Source organism: Dendropsophus ebraccatus, chromosome 5 (assembly GCF_027789765.1).
Source record: "Dendropsophus ebraccatus isolate aDenEbr1 chromosome 5, aDenEbr1.pat, whole genome shotgun sequence".
Classification (NCBI taxonomy): domain Eukaryota; kingdom Metazoa; phylum Chordata; class Amphibia; order Anura; family Hylidae; genus Dendropsophus; species Dendropsophus ebraccatus.
The window spans coordinates 111,664,996-111,687,822 of record NC_091458.1 but is presented as its reverse complement, the minus strand read 5'-3'; the positions used below and the strand labels follow the sequence as shown (position 1 = coordinate 111,687,822).

Genomic DNA, 22,827 nt, shown 5'->3' with positions numbered 1-22,827 from the left:
TTCACTTTGGATCCTTAGACTGCTGTTGTGAATCTTTTTTAAATAGAGAGAGAGATACAAAGTTTATATTTGTAATGTTTTGCTCACTACAGAAAAAAAAATCATTATTAATGAGATATACATGGTCCATCTGGTGGAAGCGGTTCTGCTAATGATTTGCCTTATGAGCTAACAGATTGTTAGGATGTGCTGTATATGTTAATAATTCAATTTAAAAGGTAGAAAGCAGAACATGTAGGAGCCAAACTTTCTAATATTCCATAGAAGTACATGAAAGCTTCCTGGATTATGCTATCATACTCATGGGTATCAGATGATATATGATTTTTCCACTTTAAAACTTGAATCATTCTAATAAATAATGGAATGTTATTTATTTAACAAAACTAGTGCAAGTTAAAGGACAATCCCCACGGGACCTGAAAAAAAAAAAAACAACAAAAAAAAAAACAGAGACACACACACACCGTACTCACTATCCCTCCGGTGACAATCGCCACTTGAATTGCCCGTTGTTTGCATCTCCGTCAACTCCGGACGCCGTCTTCATAACTCCCTCGCTTCCAGGTCCATGGGAGAGAAAAGGCTGTCAGTGCGCTTGTGCACCGGCAGCCTTTTCATTGCCTGGAGCGCATCACATGGCTTCCAGCAAGCTCAGCTAATCAGGGCTGAGCAAGGTGGAAGCCATGTGATGCACTCCAGCCAATGAAAAGTCTGCTGGTAGGCAAGTGCACCAGCAGCCTTTTCTCTCCGATTCACTTTACATGAAGACGCCGAGGAGGAAGAAGACCTGGCCGCCCCCCCCCCCCCCCCGGCTCTGACGTTGTCGTCACAAGATGGCGCTCAGGATAAGAGGACGGTGACGACCGTAATTGGTAATGTATACTTTATTTAACTTCCTGGGGGGGGGGGGGGTCCGAAAGTGGGAGAAAGGGGTCAGACCGGTTATTTAAACACATTACAAAGTTATATAACTTTGTAATGTGTATTAAATAAGCTTAAAAAGGGGGGCGGAGCGAACCACCGATGTGAGCGGTCGCACGCCTGCAGAGCTCCCGCTCCACACAGCTATATTGGCGGCCCCACACTGCTCTACTCACCCCTGCTGATGGGCAAGACTGCCAAGAGGACCCCGAGACCCCCCGTGCTGACCGACGGCCCCCGGCGGCGCCCCCACACGCTAGACCGGTACCTGACCAGAGGTGAGGGTAAAGACGCGGCCCGGCGCCACCATCCGCCTGCGGCCTCTCCTCATCCGGTCACGCGGCCGACCCGTGCGGCGGCTAGAGCCGGCAGCCTACCTCCTTGGGGCTCCCGGATCCCAGATACAGAGCGGTGTCCCCCCGGCGGCCCGGTGGACGGACGTGAGGCGCGTGAGGCCTTGTGCCCGGAAGTGCCGGCGCCATCTTGGATCGGAGGTGAGGGAGAGACGGAGCTGCAGCCTCGTGCTTTAACCCCTCCCGCCCCGGTGGCTGGTGAGACGTCCTACGCCTCCCCCCTGTCTCCAGACTGTACCCCACCAACCTCCTCTACCCTGCCAGAGACTGCAGATAGGGGGACTTCTGCTCCGGTTGTGGGCAATATGGCCGCAGTACCCAAGCCACAGAGGGGGGACAAAAAGGGCAAAGATGGGACCCGGGCCTCAACCTCTAAACACCAGCTCAACTCCGCTAGGGATCCTGTAGACCCTGAGCTATGTGGCGCATATCACACTGAATCTGACTCAGACGTTTCCTGTGCTGGGGGGAACTCACACAATATTCACTATATGCTTTCTCAACTACCTACTAATAATGAGTTCCACTCTCTTCTCACAGATATTAAGGACACACTTAAAACGGAAATCGCTGCAGTCAGGAAAGACATCAAGCATATTTCCTCTAGAGTTGAGTCCCTTGAGGGAGAACATGATGATACAAGAGCATATATAGGGGCCTTACAGTCTACCATTGGCTCCCAGTCGGCCACTCTGGAAGGAATGCAGCGCCACCTGGAGGATCTTGATAATAGGGGACGGCGAAATAACATCAGGGTCAGGGGTCTCCCAGAGGCTACCCATGATGAGGACTTAGTGGACACCTTGGAGGGACTGTTTAACACCATCCTGGGCGAACCCTCCTCACATAAGATAAAATTCGATAGGGCTCATAGAGCTCTCAGACCCCGCCCTACCTCGGGCCCCCCAAGGGATGTCATTTGTTGTTTGCAGGACTACACCATAAAGGAGGCGATCATGGCCAAATCCCGGGCATTGAAGGACCTTGGCTTTGATGGGGCGGCTATTCAGTTATTTCCAGACCTCTCATGGATTACCCTGCAAAAGAGACGCCTATTACGCCCCCTCCTTGTTGCCCTGCGGGACTACGACATCCCCTACAGGTGGAACTTTCCATTTGCCCTCTCTGCCAGGAAAGATGGACGCTCTGCTGTATTACGAACCCTCATTGATCTCCCCAAGTTTTGTGAGGTTCTAGATATCCCAGTCCCGAAGATTACTGATTGGACCCTTGATCCACCTCCTCCCCCGCTGCCACCTGTTTGGGAGTCGGTCCGCCACAAGCGTAGGCGTGAGCGGTCTACTCCCACCTCACCCCAAACGGGTTCTCCTGGACGCCCTCCTGTCTGATGCTGGGGTGGACCTCTCTCCAGTCATTTTTTGCTAACTACCCTCTTGCCTTTTGGTCTCATTGTTTTTTATGTCTGACCAAGGGAACAAGTTATATGGGGTCTTTGATACCCATTCTGGGCCTACATTTTGTTCTATTCACCTATGAAGCTGTGTGGATGCGTTCTGCATGTCTGGTTTGTTGATAGTGTTGAAGCCATATTGGTCTTTCCTCCTAACCCTTTGGGGCTGTTTTCTCTCTGTTACCATGATGTTAATTGTTTGCCAGGGGACAGACTCTGATCCCCAACAATATTTTTGCCCCTACCGTGACATTGATTGTCTAGGTTTTTGGTCGTGTACCAGCGCTCTATGTTGCATCTCTATGTTGTTGTATGTTTGTGTCCCCTTGTCTTCCTTTCCCTTTTGTTCCTCCCTGCAGATCCTGTTATTCCAGATACCGATTGTTCATCCTTGGTGCCCTCCTACTAGTGGTATGGTGAGTAATGGCATTAGAGTGTCCTCTCCTTCTATTTACTCCAATGGTTAATTGTGTCTCTCTTAATGTTAAAGGCCTGAATACTAACTCCAAACGCCGCCTTCTCCTCAGGGAAATGCGAGCACTGAGGGCTGATGTTGTCTTCCTACAGGAGACTCACTTTGACTCTGCGGCCTCTTTCCGCTTTGCCCGTCATGCATTCCCAATCTCCTTCTCTGCCACTAGGGACAACAAGACGGCTGGGGTTGCTGTACTGTTCTCCTGCCACTGCCCTATCCAAATTACCTCATCTTACACGGACCCTGGGGGGCGGTTTATAATTGTGGAGGGAAAATTGCGGGGGAAACCTATTGTTTTTTGCAACTTGTATGCTCCCAATAAGGCCCAAATTCCGTTCCTCCGAGGGGTGTTGGCCAGGCTTGCAAAATATCCTCAGGCTGCTAGGGTCTTGGGAGGGGATTTTAATTTGCCCTTCTCCGACGTGAATGATAGGCAGTCAGTATCGGGTAAACCGCTGTCGACCGCTCAGGCTAGACTATCGGTTGAATTCCGCAAGTTAATCCGTTTCCATAAACTGTATGATCTTTGGAGGCTGGACCACCCCACGGAGAAAACTTTTACTTTTTATTCCCACCCCCACAGAACCCATTCTCGTATCGACTATTTTTTTGGTAATGTTCCTACAGTTCCCCTGCTCAGGGGAGCTCAAATCGAACCCATCTCTTGGTCGGATCATGGACCTGTCTGGATTGAGCTGGCTGATCTTGATACGCCCACGAGAGTATGCCACTGGAGGCTGAACGAGTGCCTTCTTAAGAATCAGATCTCGCGAGACTCCATCCAGACTTGTATTTCCACATATTTCCTTGAGAATGAGGGTTCGGTCTCCTCTGAATCAATCCTATGGGAGGCCCATAAGGCTGTGGTTCGGGGACATTGCATAGCGTTGAGCTCACGCCGGAAGAGGGATAGGCAGGCGGAATTGTTGTCTCTTAAGCGGGCGGTTAGGACCCTGGAGCGGTCTATGGGTGTGCGCCCTTCTCTGGCGACTCTGGGTAAGCTGGTCGCTGCTAGAGCTCGTTTGAAGGATCTGGCTCTCGACAATGTGGAACGTCTGCTTCTTTATTCTAGACAGCGTTTCTATGAAAAGGGCAACAAGGCCCATACGCTTTTGGCACGGATGCTCAATGACCGATCGGCTGCCCAGTCTCCCCAGGTTGTGCGAGACCACACTGGTGCCCTGAAATTCCATCCCAAAGACATAGCCTCTACGTTCCATAGGTTCTACTCTAATCTCTATTCCCTATCCTCTACTCTCCCCTCAGACCCGGTGGCACGGAATGCGCGTATAAATGCCTTTTTAGATGATTGTCGCCTTCCGTCTCTTACCCCTCAGGCGGTTGAAGACCTAAATTCCCCAATTACCACTGAGGAGCTTTCTGAAGTCCTCAAAGAGCTGCCCTCCGGTCATATTTATATTATAAGACCTTTTCCTCTGAACTTTCCCCACATTTGCTATCGCTCTTCAACTCCTTCCTTCAGGGGTCTCCTATCCCCCCTCCAATGCTTCATTCATACATTACCTTGATTCCTAAGCCGGATAGAGATCCCCAGGAGTGTGGTAACTACAGGCCTATAGCTCTGCTGAACTCAGACCTAAAGCTATTTACGAAAATCCTTGCCAACCGCCTGAGCTTTTGGCTTCCGTCCTTAGTGGACAAGGATCAGGTGGGTTTTGTAACAAACAGGCAGGGTGGAGACAACACCAGGCGTGCAATTGATCTAGTGGATGCGGTTAATTTGCAGTCAGATAGGGCCTTGGTCCTGAGTCTAGATGCTGAAAAGGCTTTTGACCGCCTTGGATGGCCATTCCTGTTTAACACCTTAGCCCATTTTGGGCTTTCGGGGCATTTTCTGACTGCGGTTAGGTCCCTCTATACCTCCCCCTTGGCAACACTTAAATTCCCACATATGCTCTCTGAAACCTTTGCTCTTTCGAATGGCACTCGCCAGGGTTGTCCACTATCACCCCTGCTGTTTGTCTTATGCATCGAGCCCCTGGCGGCTGCCATCCGGAATTGCCCTGATATTAAGGGAGTCTTGGTCAGAGGCAAGGAATATAAAATCATGTTGTTCGCTGATGATGTTCTCCTCACCCTGTCGGAACCACTCACCACTTTGCCTGTCCTGCACGAATTGTTGACAGCTTTTGGGACTCTCTCCGGCTACAAGGTCAATACGGCTAAGTCTGAAGCAATGGCCCTTAACATGCCTGATGATGTGGTGACCCACTTAAAGTCCACCTTCCAGTTCCGCTGGTCTTCATCCTCTATTAAATACCTGGGGGTTCGTTTGACTCCCAAATATTCGGCCCTATATGGAGTGAATTACCCCCCTCTATTTCGAGAATTAAAATCCCTTTTGACCAAATGGTCAGGCCACTATATCTCCTTCTTAGGACGTATAGCGGCGGTCAAAATGTCTATTTTGCCCAAGCTCTTTTACTTCTTTGAGACCCTCCCAGTTAGAGTCCCTCAGTATGAACTGAAAGCGATGCAGAGTGCCATGTTTAAGTTCATCTGGCACTCGGGGAGACATCGTATCCCTAAATCTGTAATGACCAGTAGTAAGGCACAAGGGGGTCTGGCAGTACCAAACATTCTCCACTACTACTGGGCTGCCCACTTGAGGCAAATAATGGCATGGTCAAAATATCACGCCTATAAAAAATGGGTGGAAATAGAAAAAATCTGGTTTGCACCATATCATCCCAACTCATTTCTATGGCATGTCTCTCCTCCCTCTCACTCCCACTTGTCTCTCCTGGGTCCTATGCGGTTCACCTTATCGGTCTGGGCCTCCTGTGCTGTGAAATTCGGCCTTTCCTCTTCTGCCTCCCCCCTCAATTCCTTCCTACTCTTTCCAGACTTTTCTTCGAGTCTTGACTCAGACACTGTTCGGGCCTGGGGCACGAGGCAGCTGTTCCAGTTCGCAGACGTAGTAGACCCAGTGAGTCGTACTTTACTCCCCTTTGAAAAACTGGTTGATAGGAAGGAACTTATGGTAGAGCATAGATCCTTCTACTCAGACGTTCGTCACTTCATGCTTTGCCGCTTGGGAACGCTTACGGTTGCTAAACCGACGGCGTTCGAACAACTGGCGCGCATGGGTACTTCGACTGCTGGACTGATCTCAACTATTTATAGCATTCTTAACTCCCCTGCTTCTGATGCTCCCGTGCGACATAAATATATGGACAGATGGGAGGCTGCTGTGGGCAGAGTGATCTCTCCCGAGTGCTGGAGCATTATCTGGGATAGGGCGGCTACTTCTTCCATATGTACTACATACAAGGAGACACACTATAAGGTCATGATGCATTGGTACCATACCCCCGAGCTCCTCAATAGACTCAATAGCTCCATCTCTTCCCTGTGTTGGCGTTGTAACAGAGCGACGGGGACATTGTTCCATATATTTTGGGAGTGTTCATTGATTACTGGTTTCTGGGGGGAGGTCTGCTCCCTTGCTACTAGAATTCTCGATTATCCCATTAGTATAGACCCGGTAGTCTGCTTGTTAAATCTGTCCCCTAAACAATTGAGGAAAAAAGCCTCTAAACTACTTTTAGTGATACTGACGGCAGCTAAGTCCTTAATTGCTAGGTCCTGGAAGCAGACCTCCCCTCCCTCCCTCTCATGCCTAGTTGATAGAATGAAAGAACTACGATCTCTTGAGCGTCTCACGGCCTCTCTAAACAACAAAATGGAGTTATTTGATCAGGTATGGGCTCCCTGGGATGAACACTACCCCCCCGTCCGATTGTAACTGACAGAATTCTACCTCCCAACCTTGCCTTCCTTTCTGTCTTTTCCCTTGTCCCCCCCCCTTGTCTATTGTGCTTGTTATGGCTGGTCTTCTTTTGGAAGTCCAGTTTGTCTGATGGTGAGTGAGTGTTTGTCTGTGGATTCGAAGTTACTATGGGTTACTGCAATGCTACATACAGCCTGTATTCCAGATTTGATATATGGATGGTGACCCGTCCCGGGCTACTTGGTCTCTACTGTATGTAACTGATAACTTTACTTTTTGGAATTTTCCTGTTGTCTTTTATATGTTTATATTGAAAAACCACTAATAAAAAATTACATTTATAAAAAAAAAAATAAGCTAAAAAAAATTCGTGTGAGTTGTCTTTCAAGGACATTTCATGTGGAATTGATTAACCCCTTCATGACAAAAGGTAATTGATGGACAGATGTTCAGGTGATACTGAAGCAATGTTCCTCCTTGCATCCTAAGAACTATAACGCTTTTTATTTTCCCACCTACAAGGCTGGTTGGTGTGTCACTTGTTGTGCCATGATCTATATTTTTTATTGGTACCATATTGGTGTAAAAGGAAATTTTCTAGTCGCTTTTTATTATCTCCTAAAATATACATAAAAAAATCAGCATTCCTGATGTGTTGTCTTTTCTCTTTTTGTTTATGCTAGTCACCGTGTAGAAAAAATATTGTTTCAAATGGAAGATGTGCAATGAATCAGATTCACAGCCTCCCGACATCATGCATCATTACGATAGGCTCTATCCCCTATGACCCCTTGCAATCTCAGGAACAGTGTTGGATTTCCTGTCAGAAGTGTACCCCTTATGTACTCCCTGTACATAATTGTCATTAAAATGGTTAAGCAATTTTTTTAAAGCTATTTGGCCCTAATAAAACAATGTCACATAATAAGAGGACCTATAGCTTGAAGCGAAACTATAAGCACCACCAACCCTCTTCCCCCTCCCACACCACTGTTGCATTGCTGCTGTCATACTAGGTGTGTTCCTGGGGTCGAAATAGATCCTGGCATTGTCCATTTCATAAAGATCTTTTTATCCAGGAAGGCAGTTTTAATTATGTGGAGTCTAGAACATTGGTGCCCTAGGTCTGCAGCACCTCTTTCTTCTTGCTGCCTACCCCAGGAGCATAGTTAATAGGAAGAAAGATGGCCAGCAAGAAGAAATAGGTGCTGCAGGCCTAGGGCACAGGCCCTCTTGGCTCCGCCTCATTGACAGTGTTCCTTTGCATTAAAAGATTGTTTTTATGAAATGGACAGCACCAGGAGCTATTTGGACCCCGGGACCGCACATGGAATGACCTCACCAATGAAACACAACCAGCAGTTTGAAGGTGGGGGGTTTTTACAGATTCACATTCAATAATTTTCTTTGCACTGAAGCCTAGGGGGGAAAGGAGGCTGTAAACATTATCTATGTTAATATAAATCTTTTCATATACATCCAAAACAGTAGAGAAATGTTCCTTTAATGCAAGTCTTTATATGTTCTGATTTTTTGCACATTCATTTCAGGAATAGTCCCACAAAATACTGAGCTGTTTGTATCCATATAGCTAAAAAAGAATCCCATTAAATTAAGCCATTAGTCAGTAATATAAATTTGTAACAAATTGTCTTTCTACTAAAATTACAAAGCCAAAATGTATGTATTATAGACAACCTTGAAACATTGCCCTGGGTTAATTACCATTTCAGATTAGCATTTTCTCCTTCCAGTCGCTGAACCTTTCATAAAGTAAACCTTCACCACTAATTTTGTATGTGCACTTTTTCCTCTTTTATTGAAATACCTTACTAAGGTTATGACCATTTCAGATGCATTTTGCTAAGACAAGTATATCAATTAGAACACTCAATAAAAGCATTTAACTATTCATCTCAGAGTGGTTTAAACTTTTCTTTTTAAAACTACAGTAGTCGGTCTTTAGATTTCATTTATTGGATTTAGTTCAGAGCTACTTTTTGATTAAAAAAAGATTGACAATGAGTCAGTATCGCGAACCTAATACTAGAGATTAAAGAACAAAAAAGAAAATTAAGGCTTTGTTAGAGATTTAACACAATGTACTGCAAAAAACAGAGTGGCACCATGTTAGCCAGGAAAATCTTTGTAATGAAAAACATGTTTTTGTCAAGACTAAAGTATTATAGGAGTGATACCTGAAGTAGATTAACCCCTTCAAGACCAAGCCTATTTGCACCTAAAAGACCAGGCTCATTTTTCAAAATCTGACCTATCTCTCTTTATGCGCTTATTGCTCAGTGATGCTTTAACGTATGCTAGCGATTCTGAGATGGCACTTTATATTAGTGGCAAAATTTGGTCACTACTTTGTGTGTTTTTTGTGAAAAACATCAAAATATCATGAAAAATTGAAAAAATTTGCATTTTATGAACTTTGAAATTCTCTGCTTCTAAAAAAAGAAAGTTGTATTACATAAATTAGTTACTAAGTCACATTACCAATATGTCCTCTTTATTCTGGCTTCATTTCATAAACATATTTTACTTTTTTAGGGTGTTACGGGGCTTAGAAATTTATCAGCAAATTACCACATTTTCGTGAAAGTTTCCAAAACTGATTTTTTTAGGGACCAGTTCTTATTTTAAGTTGATTTAGGAGATTTGTATACTGGAAACCCCCATAAGTGACCCCATTTTGGAAACTAGACATCTTAAAGAATTAATCTAGGGGTATAATGAGCATTTTAACCCTACAGGGGCTGGAGGAAAGTATTCACCATTAGGCCGTAAAAAAATGAAAAATTAAAATTTTCCAATAATATATACATTTAGATTAAAGTTTCTCATTTTCAAAAGGAACATGAGAGAAAAAGCACCCCAAAATTTGTAACACGGGTTCTCTTGAGTACTACGGTACCCCATATGTGGGCGTAAACCACTGCATGGGCACACAGCGGGGCTCAGAAGGGAAGGAGCGCCAATTAGCTTTTCCATTGCAGATTTTGCTGAAGAAGTTTCCGAGCGCCAGGTGCATTTGCAGAGCCCCTGTAGTGTCAGCAGAGAGAAAAAAAAACATAAGTCACCCCATTTTGGAAAGTACACCCCTCAAAGAATTCATCTTCGGGTAGGATGAGCAATTTGACCCCACAGGTGTTAGAGGAAAGTATTCAAAATTAGACAGTAAAAATGAAAAACTCAAATTTTTTCCAATAATATGTTCCTTTAGTTTGAAATTTCTCAATTTCACGAGGAACAAGAGAAAAAAAGTACCACAAAATTTGTAACGCAGGTTCTCCTGAGTAAAAAGGTACCTCATATGTCGGTATAAACCACTGTATGGGCACACATCAGGGCTCAGAAGGGAAGGAGCGCCAATTAGCTTTTTCAATGCAGATTTTGCTGAAGAAGTTTCTGAGCACCAGGTGGGTTTGCAGTGCCCCTGTAGTGCCAGCGGAGTAAAATCTCGCCATAAGTCATCCCATTTTGGAAAGTGCACCCCTCAAAGAATTCATTTTGGGGTGTGGTGAGCATTTTGACCCCACAGGTATTAGAGGAAAGTATTCAAAAGTAGACAGTAAAAATGAAAAACTAGAATTTTTCCAATAATATGTTCCTTTAGTTTGAAATTTCTCAATTTCACGAGGAACAGGAGAGAAAATTCACCCCAAAATCTGTAACGCAGGTTCTCCTGAGTAGAACGGTACCCCATATGTGGGCATAAACCACTGTATGGGCACACAGCGGGGCTCAAAAGGGAAGGAGCGCCAATTAGCATTTTCTCTGCAGATTTTTCTGAAGAAGTTTCTGAGCACCAGGTGCGTTTGCAGAGCCCCTGTAATGTCTACAGAATAGAATCCCCCAAAAAGTCACCCCATTTCGGAAAGTACACCCCTCAAAGAATTCATATTGGGGTAGGATGAGCATTTTGGCCCCACAGGTATTAGAGGAAAGTATTCAAAATTGGCCAGTAAAAATGAAAAACTTGAATTTTTTCAAAAATATGTTGGTTTAGTTTGAAATTTCTAAATTTCACAAGGAACAGGAGAAAAAATGTACCCCAAAATCTGTAACGCAGGTTCTCCAACGGTACCCCATATGTGGGCATAAACCACTGTATGGGCACACAGCAGGGCTCAGAAGGGAAGGAGCGCCAATTTGCTGGAGCAAAACCGCAGCTAGTAACAGTTATTAGAATAGCGCAGTTACTAAAATACAATAAAAAAAATTAGATTACAGGTAATGTGGGGTGGTTACGGACAGTCTGGGTGGTTCCGGGTAATCTAGAGGTGGTTACGGGCAGTCTGAGGTGGTTACGGGACGTCTGAGGTGGTTACGGGACGTCTGAGGTGGTTACGGGCAGTCTGGGGTGGTTACGGGTAATCTAGGGTGGTTACGGGCAGTCTGAGGTGGTTACGGGTAATCTGGGGTGGTTACGGATAATCTGGGGTGGATATGGTCAACATGGGGTGGTCACAGGCTACCTGCTGTGGTTACGACAACCTGGGGTGGTTACAGGCAACCTGGTGTGGTTAGAGGCAACCTGGGGTGGTTAGAGGAAACCTGGGGTGGTTACAGGCAACGTGGGGTGAATACGGACAACCTGCTGTGGTTACAGACAATCTGGTATGGTTACAGGCAACCTGCTGTGGTTACGGACAATCTGGGGTGGTTGCGGACAATCTGGGGTGGTTGCGGACAATCTGGGGTGGTTACGGACAATCTGGGGTGGTTGCGGACAATCTGGGGTGGTTACGGACAATCTGGGGTGGTTACGGGCAACCTGGGGTGGTTACGGGCAACCTGCTGTGGTTACAGACAATCTAGGGTGGTTACAGGAAACCTGCTGTGGTTACAGGCAACGTGGGGTGGTTACGGACAATCTGGGGTGGTTACGGACAATCTCGGGTGGTTACGGACAATCTGGGGTGGTTACGTACAATCTGGGGTGGTTACAGGCAACCTGCTGTGGTTACGGATAAACTGAAGTGCTAATAGGTAATCAGAGGTGGGTACCTGTAATCTGGCGTGGTTACGGGCAATCTGGAGGGGGTCACTGGCAATTTGGGGTGGTTAGAGGCAAGGTGCAGTGTTCAGAGGCAAGGTGCGGTGGTCAGATGCAAGGTGCGGTGGTCATAGGTGACGTGCGGTGGTCATAGGCGACGTGCGGTGGTCATAGGCGACGTGCGGTGGTCAAAGGCGACGTGCGGTGGTCATAGGCGACGTGCGGTGGTCAGAGGCGACGTGCGGTGGTCAGAGGCGACGTGCGGTGGTCAGAGGCGACGTGCGGTGGTCAGAGGCGACGTGCGGTGGTCAGAGGCAAGGTGCGGTGGTCAGAGGCAACCTGCGGTGGTTGCGTGCAATCTGGGGGGTTACATGTAATCTGGCATGATTACGGGGAACCTGGGGTGGTTACTGGCAACCTGGGGGGGTTACAGACAATCTAGAATTGTTACGGATAGAGTGAAGTGCTTATAGCTAATCTGGGGTGGTTACATGTAATTTGGGGTGGTTACAGGCAATCTGGGGTGATTACGGACAATCTGGAGAGGGTCACTGGCAACGTGCGGTGGTTACTGGCAACGTGCGGTGGTTACGGGCAATGTGCGGTGGTTATGGGCAACGTGCAGTGGTTTCGGGTAATCTGGGGGGTTACGTGCAATCTGACGTGATTACGGACAACCTGGGGTGGTTATGGGCAACGTGCGGTGGTTACGGGCAACCTGCGGTGGTTACGGGTAATCTGGGGGGGGTTAGGGGTAATTTGGGAGTAAACTGCAATTATTACTATAATAAAAAGTGTGTGTTTTATTTTTTTGTATGTTTGTCACTTTTTGTACTTTATACATTCATGTTCACTGTATTACTATGATTACTGTGATATTTTCTATCACAGTAATCATAGTTCAGTGACAGAGACCAAATTGGTCTCTGTCACTTTAAATTTTCAGAGCTTGGCTGGTTGTGGAGCGCATGCGCACTTCATAACCAGCCAGGACACGGAAGAGGAAGGAGCTCCAGGAGCAGGTGAGTATATGGGGAAGGGGGGGGGGTGACTGGGGGACGGGGGTGACAGGGGGGGTGGGGGGCGACTTGGGGGTGGGGGGACATCACTTTTTATCCCCTGTCACCAATCATTCATGGTGACAGGGGATAAAAAGTGCCGGCGGCACATGGCACAAGCGATCAGCGGTATATAGTATATACCGCTGATCGCTTGTACCGGGACCCCACAGGGGGGGTCCCGATGACTGCCCCATGCTCTCCGCTACCTCCGGTGGCGGAGAGCATGGGGCTTTCATTCATTTTTCTTTTTTGATCACTGTGAACAGACATTAGTCTGTTCACAGTGATCGCGGCGGCCATCTTGGATCCGATGGCCGCCGCGGGAGGGGGGGTTAGTGACTGGGGCACTAGGGGGCTGATCTGGGGTCTGATTTTTACTTATTTCATCTCCCCCACCGTGGATTCACGGTGGGGGGAGATGAAATACAGCGGCTCAAACAAACCAAAAATAAAGTGCCCTAAAGGTAGGTAATCTGGATGGTTCAAATACCAAAACAAATAACACATAAGCCCTCCTCCTGATGAAGCCCATGTGTGGGTGAAACTAGTTGAGGGGCTGTGCGGTTGATTTTAAATTCATTGCTTTCATAGCCCAGTTAGATAGTAATATACTACGAGGTAGTCAGTAGTCTGCAGCTACTATGACTATACAGATATAGGTTGATTCACTGTAGAAGGTTATGGAAGCTCTGTGATTTTAATGAGCACAACTTTATACTTATTATTTCTATTTGAAAGTTATTAAAAGTTACGTTTTACTTAGTGGTAGGTTTACTGGATGTGATCTGGGCTTTTGGCCCTAATAAATTTGTTTTGAAATACAGCGGCGGCACCGGCCCATTAGTGACCGCCATTTCGGCGGTCACTAAGGGGTTAATGGGGGTCAGCTGCGGAATCGCAGCTGATCCTCATTATCTCCGGTGCTGTACACAGATGAGAGCGGGATCGCTGTCCCTGCAGCGATCCCGTTCTCATCACAAAGCCCCTGTCAGTCAGGAACGTATATGTACATTCCTACTGCACGGGGCATGTGCAATAGGAACGTATATATACAGATGGCTGACGTGAAGGGGTTAAAGAGCTTATTTCACGATTAAAGTCATCCCCTATTCTACAGAGTAGGGAATAACCAGCTGATTGGTGGGAGTACAATCATGATCCCTACACATTATAAACACAGAATCCCTTTGTCCTCCAAATCAACGGCATAGTAGAGCAGATTAAAGGGGTTATCCAGCGAAAATCTTTTTCTTTCAAATCAACTGGTTTCAAATCAACAGAAAGTTATATAGACTTGTAATTTACCTCTGGGCAGTACCTGTCTCAGACAGAGATGTCAGCAGAGAACACTTTGTCAGACTGAAAATAAAACAGCACTTCCTGCAGGACATACAGCAGCTGATAAGCATGGGAAGATGGGAAGACTTGAGATGTTGCTTAAGTCTTTTTATGTTAAGAAATCTCATGCATGCATAGTGATCTTTTTACTTGTGGAACAAAGTATATATTCATGATCTGTGGGGGTCCCTGTGGTCAGACGTAGATAGGGGATATCATTTAGTCTTGGGATAACCTTATTTAAGGGGTTCCTGTTGATTGAGGAAGTTCATTTCTGGGGGTCTCCAATTACCACAAGACCCCTTCTCTGCAATACACTGGGTATGGCGATCTAAATTTGCAGTAGAGTATCTCTCTTGCCTCTTAACAAGTCCCAAACCTGATAAAAATGGAGCGGCATCAATACTGCATGAGAAATGCAGTTATATGTAACTTTTCCACTGATCAATGACCCATCTCCAGACTATAGTAATTGTAACACACAATATTATTATACACCACAAATGAATCTACCTATTACTTTGATCACCTTTAGGGCATGTTCACATGGCGTAAGACACCGGCCGTTCTGTGACCCAGCCAGGTCACAGAACAGCCGGTGACTGAGAAGATCATCCCGGCCGGTACTGCAGTACCAGCCAGGTGATCTTTATTTCTGATGAATTGGGATGCGGTCCATGTGTGCCCGCATCCCAATTCACCACTGCACACAATAGAGCTTGTAGCTGCGCACTCCATTATGTGAAATGATAGGTTCTATGCGCTATTCAATGAAAAGCGGCCGCAGAAAACTGACATGTCAGGGTTTTTTTGCTGCGCCACTAATGATCCCGGCCGGAGCATAAACACCGGCCATGATTTCTACAACATTTACGTTGTGTGAACATGGCCTCAAACTCACTGAACACTAAACTGTACATATTATTCCAAATGTGGTCTGACTAGTGATTTGTAAAAATAGAAGAACTTTTTATTATGTGCATTAGAAACTCCATGATCTTACTTGCCTTGGTAACAGCTGTATGCCAAAAGTTGCTACTGTTTTCTGTGTTCTTTTTGACTGAGCTATGAACCCTTATTACCCTTGATCCACCTAAAAGTTTGGAGGAGTCAGGAGGAGACTGCTGAGAGGGGACTCTACAGAACAAGAGGTGTCAGCTTGTTTTTAAAAGGGTATTCCCATCTCAACTAACATAGTTATACTTGTTAACCTATACCTCAATATTTTTTGCAATTACATTAACAAACTTGCCTCCTTCTCCTGATATGCTTCTCTTTCCCTCCCATTGTTAACAGCACGTTGTCTAAGTTACAGACCACCACTTGGCTCTCAGCACAGTGGTTTGGCTATACTTTTACATTACAGCCATATGTGCACAAGGCAAATCAGGGCTTTTAGAACAGAGTGGTGGTCGGTAACCTAGATGATGAGCTGTCAAAAAAGGGAGGAAAAGAGCAAACATATCAGGAGAGGGAGACACATCTAAAATAGTGTAATTACAAAAATATTTAACTTTATGAGTGCTACAAGTATAACTATTAGTTGAGATGAGAATACCTCTTTGAGCTTAGTGGCCTTGTTGAAAACTGCAAGAACAAAATGAAAAAGTCCAAAAATAAGTTTAAAGCAAACATACCATCAGGGCTTTAAGTGTAGCATATCAATAGAATAGAGCCAGCGCAGGGAAGCCGATGCCACAGTCCTTTTTTTTTAACCGTGGCCCAATTCATGCGCACTTTGCCAGGCTATTACCCAGTGGGAGGAAACTCCGCCCCTCTGTATGTGGCTCCATTAGAATTTAAAAAGGACAGCACCACTGACTTCACCGCACCAGTGCTGCTCTATTGATATGTTACACTTGTGCCTTTTGGTATTTTTGCTTTAACAACAAAAACTTAATTTCAAACAATATTTCAGTTTTTTTGTGTCACTTTACCTTTAAAGTTTAACCCTGGTTTTAGAAAACTGTAAAAGTATAAAGGAATGATGTCTTAGGGTACAAACCCACACACCGTATACACAGCAGATACGCAACAAATACGCAGCAGATTTGTTGGTACAGATTTGATGCTGTGTTCAGTTATTTAGATCTAATCTGCTGCGTATTTGCTGCGTGTTTGCTGCGTGTTTGCTGCGTATCGCAGCAGTAAATACGCTCCTTATACGGTGTGTGGGTTTATACCCTTAGGGTATAAACCCACACACCGTATATACAGCGTATTTACTGCTGCGATACGCAGCAAATACGCAGCAAATACGCAGCAGATTAGATCTAAATAACTGAACACAACATTAAATCTAAACCATCAAATCTGCTGCATATTTGTTGCTTATCTGCTGCGTATACGGTGTGTGGGTTTGTACCCTTAAAATAGAATAAGAAAAAAGTTTTTAAAGATTACAAATTGAATGTGTAAAAGGCCAAAAGTTTTGCTTCATGTAATCTGGTTTGTAGCCAAAAGCTAACCTGGTGATATCTTTTTACATCCTGTAGGTCCTGCTCCAACAGCCTCTGTGGTAACTCAGACCCTTGTAACAACAGGAACAAGTACAGCAGATATGCCATCTTCACTTCTCCTTGAGGTCCCGGCACTAGCCGAATTCAGCAAGACATGTGCCGAGCTAAAAGACTGGCTTACTCTACTAGACCGTGTAATAAAGGCTCAGATTGTGACAGTGGGAGATGTGGAAGAAATCAATGAAATGATTGTTAAACAGAAGGTAGGAGGCAAATTACTGAATATTTTTTCAAATATCCAATACAGCCCTTACAAAGGTAGAAAAGAGCAAAATTGACTTGACAATGCAAATACATCTCTAATAATATTTTGCTATATGTGGTAAAAAAAAAAATCTAAATATTTATAATAAAAATATAGAACACAAAAAATAGACACAAGATGCATATTCAATGGTATTATATGGAATACATATCACGTGGCTGCTTCTACAGTACGTCTACAAAATATCCTAAAAAGTACATTTAAAATGTATATAATATATAAATATATATATTTGTGCACCATGGGACATTCTTTTTATACAGTTTATGACTATTTACAAGTATACAGATGCTAAAAACGCCATTGAAAGCTTGGTTATTATTTATGTCAATCCTCTCTTCACTCTTTATGTGTAAGGCACCAATCTATAATACCGCAAGAAACGAAGCATCAGCTTCATGTATTTTAGATACATACTGCTAATGTACCTACAGCCCAGATTAAGATATCTGAAATACACAAATGGGGGAAGCAGCACAGATGGGAATATTGGAATGATAAATACTATCCATATTTTTGCACATTTTCACATTACAACAGGGTACACTTTGCATGCACATTGAGCACAACTCAACAGTTCATAAATGTTTTATAGTGTGGGAAAAACAGTGTGCTTCTTGCAGCTTGTCAGAACAATTACCAGAACCAACTGATGGCGAACTGCAACTTCACATTCCTTATCATTCTGAGGTTTTTCTAGAATGTTCTTAAAACAGTTTTGTTCAGGGTCAAAATACTCTCTCAGTACAATATAGCACAATTTAGCCAGTTACCTATAATTCTACCTTTTAATAAATCTAAATCTGGTCTGAGTAATATTATTAACAGTAGTAGTAATAGAAAAAAAAAGAGTTATTTTTATTAAACTTTTTCCTCCTTCTTTTGTAATCTTTTACAGGCAGGAGGTAAACATTTATATTTGAAATAAGAAAGCAATGTCATACCTGCATTGCTTCCATATATTAGTTATTCTCTGACATACAAATGAAGAATTATGGCTGTTATTTTTGGTAGCCTCTATTATTATTGTTTTGGCACAACAGATGCAGGCCATCATAAAAGTGCTTGGGACAAATTTTGTATTGAACTTTAATGGAGGTGGAACAGTTTTAGTTTTTACCTTTTTCATATAGTTATATTTTAGACAAGGTGGCTGGGTGTGTGTGTGATAAAATGTCTTGTTTTGTGTTTGTCTTCTTCCATCGGGCATTGTGTGGTACTAATGATATTTTACATGTTTTTCATTTGTGTTTATACATGAATATATAAATCTCACACAGGCTGACATCTGATTGTGTGATGAAGCTCCCTGCCCTCTGTGACCCGGCTCCATTATAAACAATAGAGCCACGTCACAGTGGGGAGGGGATGCCACAACACTGGGGGGGCAGGGGGTCTTCCCCTAGTGCTCCGGGGCAGGTTGGTGCTCTGGAAAGGAAAGGTTTACCAGGTCACTCCACAGGCTAGGCCCTAGTATGGGTAGCGGGTGGCCCAAAAGATGAGGTGTGGCACCAGTTTGTCAGGTATCTAAGCATAGTCAGTGGGCTGAAGTGCATAGTGCAGGAACTGGGCGGCAATTCAAAACTAGGACTGATATTATATTCACTTTAAAGCTGAGTTGTTTGTTTCTTTAATTTCTATTCTTTTAACGGAGTTCTTTTCTCCTAGAACCAATGATCAGTTCTGTGAACAGTTATGGGTCAAATATAATACTTCTATAAAAATATTCATCATGCACAAATAAGGTCATAATATAGTATAGTAATGTCGAGCAATTCAAATAGGACATAGGACTTAAAAGGACATAACAAATGTGTAGTTTCACATAATGTGGCCCTGAAGCTGTCTATTCAGAGCTCTTCATGTGGCTTATTCATCTTAAGAGTGTCACTTTAATAGATGTGGAACTAGATTATGATTCAAACAGGTAGGGAGTCCATTTCTGCTATCTCTAATCCATTGTTATTACTGCCACTATACATCCTCCAGGGATGTATGTGCTATCTAGTTTGATGGGTTATTCTTACAGTCGTGCCATGCTTCAGTATTGGACAAAAAAAGCGTTCATTGAGAAGGACAACATACATCAATAGAGTATTCTGTATTTTATGTTGAGCAAAAGTCTACAGAGAGTAAAATCATTTAGTAGTGTAATTGTATTGCTTTGCACTTTCCTGGGCTTTCCAGGCTTGGCGCCATCCATCTGGTGGAGCTGCAAAAGAATATTGACAGATGTGATTGCAAGTTCAGGAGCTTCATTAGTTGGAAATGCCCATGTAATCTTGCCTCATTTCTAAGTGTTACATTTCCTCTGCCAAAGAAAGATCAAAAGACTTATGATTAGGTTCACTGCGTCATAAGCTTATAATTCTAACTCTGCAATATTATAAACTTAAAGTTTAGGTGTAGCGGTTCATTAACCTCAGAATGACAGTTTTTACGACTAGAACAATGAATATGAAGTGTTATTATTACCTTTTTGGATTCTATGCGTAGCATTGAATAGAGTAATGTTTTATTCTATCTGATACATTTAAAATGCATGTACTATTTTTCTATGACCATTATAGCTAAAACACGTCATGCTTTATATGCAGAATTTAATATAATATTTCCATCACTATGTATATGAAAGGGTAAAAAAAAGTTTACACATGTTAATATAAATCTTCCCAATGTCCATCAAAACCAGGGCCATAGAAGAGAATTGTTTCTGACATACATTGCCACATAGTAACCTATATGAAGGTATAGCTTCCAAATGTACATCACTGGAAGAGACAGTATCTACCTTTCGGTTTACTGTAAATTAGTATATTTCTCTTTGAACTTGTTGGAGTCAAAACCTTTAGCCCCTAGAATCTGATACAAAATTTGTGCTAAGGACCGCCAACCATTATGTGAGATATATAATACTGGTATTCTCCTGTGTGGTACAGGAGGCCACTGGATCTCAAAGGATATATATATATATATATATATATATATATATATATATATATATATATATATATATATATCCTTTGAGATCCAGTGGGCAGTTAGACCCACTGCTGAGCTACTCCTTCTACATGATATTTTGATTCTTCTAAAGCAGCAATAATGGCTAGGAGAAGCACCCTTCTTCCCACATCATAATTCTTCTCTGAGGAGGTCAAACGTCAAGAGAAAAAAGCATAAGGATGTGGCAATACTCCTGTTCTTTGTAGAATCGCCTCTACTGCTCAATTTGTTCCTCTTGTTCTACTTCAACAATAAAGACTAGTTCAGAGATAGGAGGTCAAATTATAGAAGCTTTTCTGAATCTTGTTTTCAGGCAGGGATAAGCAAGGACACCTGAGAAAACCAAGCCTAAACAAAATGTGTTTCTCTTTTTTTTGTAACTTTCTGACACTGAACTCGAAAATAATTGTAAAAAGTGTAGAAAAATGAAAATCCTATGAACTATTGGCCCATATATATATATATATATATATATATATATATATATATATATATGGGCCAATAGTTCATAGGATTTTCATTTTTCTACACTTTTTACAATTATTTTCGAGTTCAGTGTCAGAAAGTTACAAAAAAAAGAGAAACACATTTTGTTTAGGCTTGGTTTTCTCAGGTGTCCTTGCTTATCCCTGCCTGAAAACAAGATTCAGAAAAGCTTCTATAATTTGACCTCCTATCTCTGAACTAGTCTTTATTGTTGAAGTAGAACAAGAGGAACAAATTGAGCAGTAGAGGCGATTCTACAAAGAACAGGAGTATTGCCACATCCTTATGCTTTTTTCTCTTGACGTTTGACCTCCTCAGAGAAGAATTATGATGTGGGAAGAAGGGTGCTTCTCCTAGCCATTATTGCTGCTTTAGAAGAATCAAAATATCATGTAGAAGGAGTAGCTCAGCAGTGGGTCTAACTGCCCACTGATAGTTAGAACATGTCTGCCACATACAGGTCTTCTAACCAAGTTTAGAGAAGCTTCTTTTTAATTGATTCAATTTTCGAATGTCTTTAAATGGGAATCTTTTATAAATGCAAATCAGAAGAATTCAGTGGCACTCACCAATTGAAGTTTGCAAACTTAGTTTCTTTATTACATCACTGGTCACTGGGATGGGTGCAAACAGGCGACGATCGTTTCGCGTGCTCAGCTGATGCACGCTTTGTCTCAGCCTCCTACGTCACTCCGTTGCCCCTCCTTTATAGTGCAAAACACTTACAGGTGTATATACAAATCAATACATATTCACATACATACACTTAATTACACAAGTGACAACAGACACATTAAAATTCTTTACCTTATTGCTTTGTATGGATGTAAACTTATCCTATTTTGTCATGCTATACATTTCTAGCCGATCATTCAATCCCTACAAAGCAATAAGGTAAAGAATTTTAATGTGTCTGTTGTCACTTGTGTAATTAAGTGTATGTATGTGAATATGTATTGATTTGTATATACACCTGTAAGTGTTTTGCACTATAAAGGAGGGGCAACGGAGTGACGTAGGAGGCTGAGACAAAGCGTGCATCAGCTGAGCACGCGAAACGATCGTCGCCTGTTTGCACCCATCCCAGTGACCAGTGATGTAATAAAGAAACTAAGTTTGCAAACTTCAATTGGTGAGTGCCACTGAATTCTTCTGATTTGCATTTATAAAAGACTGTGTTTTCCAAGTTGAGCACCACCATATCATTGCAAATACGAGCCCACCCCATGTCTTTCCAAGTTCACCTGCAGCCGGTGTTGATTGCCACGAGCTAGTAGTGCCGAGGCGATCCTCTATTACAAGCATTTAAATGGGAATCTACCTGTTGGACAGAATTAATCTTGTCTAAGTGAAGAATTTGATTAAAAAAAATGTTTGCCAGTTTTCTTGTGTACAAACGTAGCAGTTTTTTTTGCCAAAGTCTCATTTTGTGTAAAAATTTTGGAAGGAAACCAAAACTTTTTCCAAAAGTGCATGGGGCTTAGTTGACTGTTAGGGGTGTGTTGTCTCCCAAGGCCTGATGGTTTTACTATTACTCAACTTGGGGTTAATTACCCAAAATCTCTGCCTGCCCACAGCTGACATACATTTCAATGTGTTGACAGCCACAGTTACTAATTTATTATTTAGTGTTTAGCAAACTTGCCGAAAGTTTGGGTTCAGCAACGGTTGTCCGAACCCGCTAGATGCAGCAATAGGGCTGCCGGGAAACCATGAATACAGCCTATGGCTCCTGTTTCCACTCTTTGTTCTTTATTTATTTGGTTGTTGCGCATTATCTATTTCCAATATATATTGCTTTGAGTTTTCTTTCATCAATTAAAACAACAACAATCACATTTTACCTACAAATGATTGGCACCAACCATCACCTTTTGCTCCACTACACACCAGATTGCTATCTTGCCCTATAATTCTTTATATTTTTTTAATTGAAAACTCATGAAAAAAACATGTTTTTTTCTAATTCATTAAATCCCTCAGCCTTGCAAGATCTGTAAGCACTTTTTACTGCAGACTAATTTCTGTTTTTTTCAGACTGGTCTGTATTTGTTTTAGAAATGAAAATTAAAGGACAATCCAATCATCTTTCATTCAATTCCATATTTTTTTCTTTACATAAACTGGAAAAACTTACACCATTAATAAAAACAATTTAATTTCACCTGTTTGAGGTACTTGCTAATTAGTCAGCTTAAAAAAACATTGTTTTGTATCATACCTTTAATTTGTT

General features: G+C 43.1%; 1 protein-coding gene across 12 annotated transcripts in view; it reads left to right on the top strand.

Moving 5' to 3' along the window:
* Window positions 1–22,827, top strand: part of DMD (dystrophin) — a 1,858,252-nt gene that overhangs the window by 1,239,558 nt on the left and 595,867 nt on the right. For all 12 annotated transcript variants that reach the window (XM_069970999.1, XM_069971008.1, XM_069971005.1 and 9 more), the window contains one exon: window positions 16,817–17,043. In XM_069970999.1, the coding sequence (XP_069827100.1) occupies window positions 16,817–17,043 (227 nt within the window). The remainder of the gene's footprint in view (window positions 1–16,816; window positions 17,044–22,827) is intronic.